We start from the raw sequence: 1699 nt of genomic DNA, 5'->3' as shown, positions 1-1699 counted from the left end.
TGTTAGATAGGTTGTATTATTATCATCCCCATTTTATAGTTGACAAGACCGAGGCAAAAAGAAGTCACAGAGAAATCAAGATGATACAATTTTATAAGTGGCAAAGTTGGGGATTCAAATGCAACCAGTCTGGGTTCACAGGAGGTGCTCTTAACCGCTATACAGATGTCTCTTACAGTGAATGTAACATTCACTGGTATTTCCAGAAAAAATTTCAACATCTATCTTCAGAATGACTTGCATTACACATATCTTCTTCATTTATAACTCTTGCTTTAGGCAAAAGAATACTTCTTTAGCACTTTCAGCCACCTTAAATTATGCCAAGAGTCATTTTCTTTCTGCAAAAATTTTCAGTCAACAAAATGTTCAATGTAAGATACATTCATTATAAAAAATTCAAACATTACATAGAGTGAAAGTCTCCCTTAACCGGCCTCCCCTCCTTTACTGTCCTAATATGATTTTTCCAGATACTTTTCAATCAATTTTCAAAGATACATTTATAAATGTTATATACATATGCATGGATATAGATAGCTGTATTAATGCACACATATGTGGATGTAATATAAATGCAAGAAACTCATAGGGCTTCCCGGTGCCACTCACTTCAATATGGCAGCTCCCAAGAGGTGGGGAGGCTAATTTGAACGTGGAACGTTCAAACTATAGACCCATAACCTCATGGATCGCAGCGCAGACTGCAGGAAGAGGAAGGCGCAATGTCTGGGCAAAGCGGACCCCAGCCGGAAGGGCAGTGTGGACGACGGCGTGGTAGAACTCGTGCAGCTGCTGAACAGTCAAGATGAGTTTTTCACCACCAGCTCTTGCGCGGGCCGCATCCTTCTCCTCGATGGGGGTATAAATGGTTTTGCAGTTCAGAAACAAAACTTGTTGGCTACTGGTTACACACAAACCTTGTATAAAAGAAGATGTGATTGTAGCTCTGAAGAAAGCGAGTGGTGATGCAGTTTTGAAGTTTGAACCATTTGTTCTTCATGTGCAGTGTCAGCAGTTGCAGGGGGCACAGTTTCTGCATTCAGCAGCAGTAGAGTGTGGTTTCAGGAACTCTGGCATAACAGTAGGAAAGAGAGGAAAGACTATGTTTGCTGTCCGAAGTACACATAGCTTAGAAGTTCCATTAAGCCACAAAGGAAAACTGATGGTGACAGAGGAATATATCGATTTCCTATTAAATATAGCAAACCACAAAATGGAGGAAAACAGCAAGAGAATTGAAAGGTTTTACAACTGCCTACGACATGCTTTAGAAAGAGAACCTGTTCCTAACGCACATCCCAAGATCAAAGAGAAAAGCAATCCATCCTATACTCATAAGAAAAAAAGAAACCCAGAGAAAGCACATGGTAAATATATTACTGAAGAAAACAATAAAGAACCTGAACGTGATGATGATGATCCAGGAATCAGTGTTAATATCTTCCCTCAAGATTATTAAGATCTGCTTCTGAAGTATCTTATTGGAATAATGTTCCTAGTAGATATTATAAAGCTACTCTTTATAAGAGTATTTTAGTTTGCTGAGTTTATCGGTCATTAGTAGATGTCCCTGGATGGGGCAACTGACCCCTCAGCTGAACCAGAAGGTTGGTGGTTCCTATCTGCCCAGAAGCACCTTGGAAAACAGGCCAACATTCTACTTCTGAAAGGTCACAGCCTTAAAAACCGTACTTTG

The 1699-nt window shown here is 39.8% G+C and overlaps 1 protein-coding gene across 1 annotated transcript; it reads left to right on the top strand.

The window, feature by feature from the left end:
* Positions 1–687: 687 nt before the first annotated feature.
* On the top strand, positions 688–1462 carry LOC103200244 (tRNA wybutosine-synthesizing protein 3 homolog). The gene is given in 2 exon segments (XM_042781498.1): positions 688–893; positions 895–1462. Coding segments are annotated over 2 exon segments (774 nt in total).
* The last annotated feature ends 237 nt before the right edge of the window (positions 1463–1699 follow it).

The sequence above is a fragment of the Orycteropus afer genome, unplaced genomic scaffold (assembly GCF_000298275.1).
Source record: "Orycteropus afer afer isolate SDZICR_OR568_19922 unplaced genomic scaffold, OryAfe1.0 scaffold00007, whole genome shotgun sequence".
Taxonomy (NCBI): domain Eukaryota; kingdom Metazoa; phylum Chordata; class Mammalia; order Tubulidentata; family Orycteropodidae; genus Orycteropus; species Orycteropus afer.
This window is presented reverse-complemented; position numbering and strand designations above follow the sequence as displayed.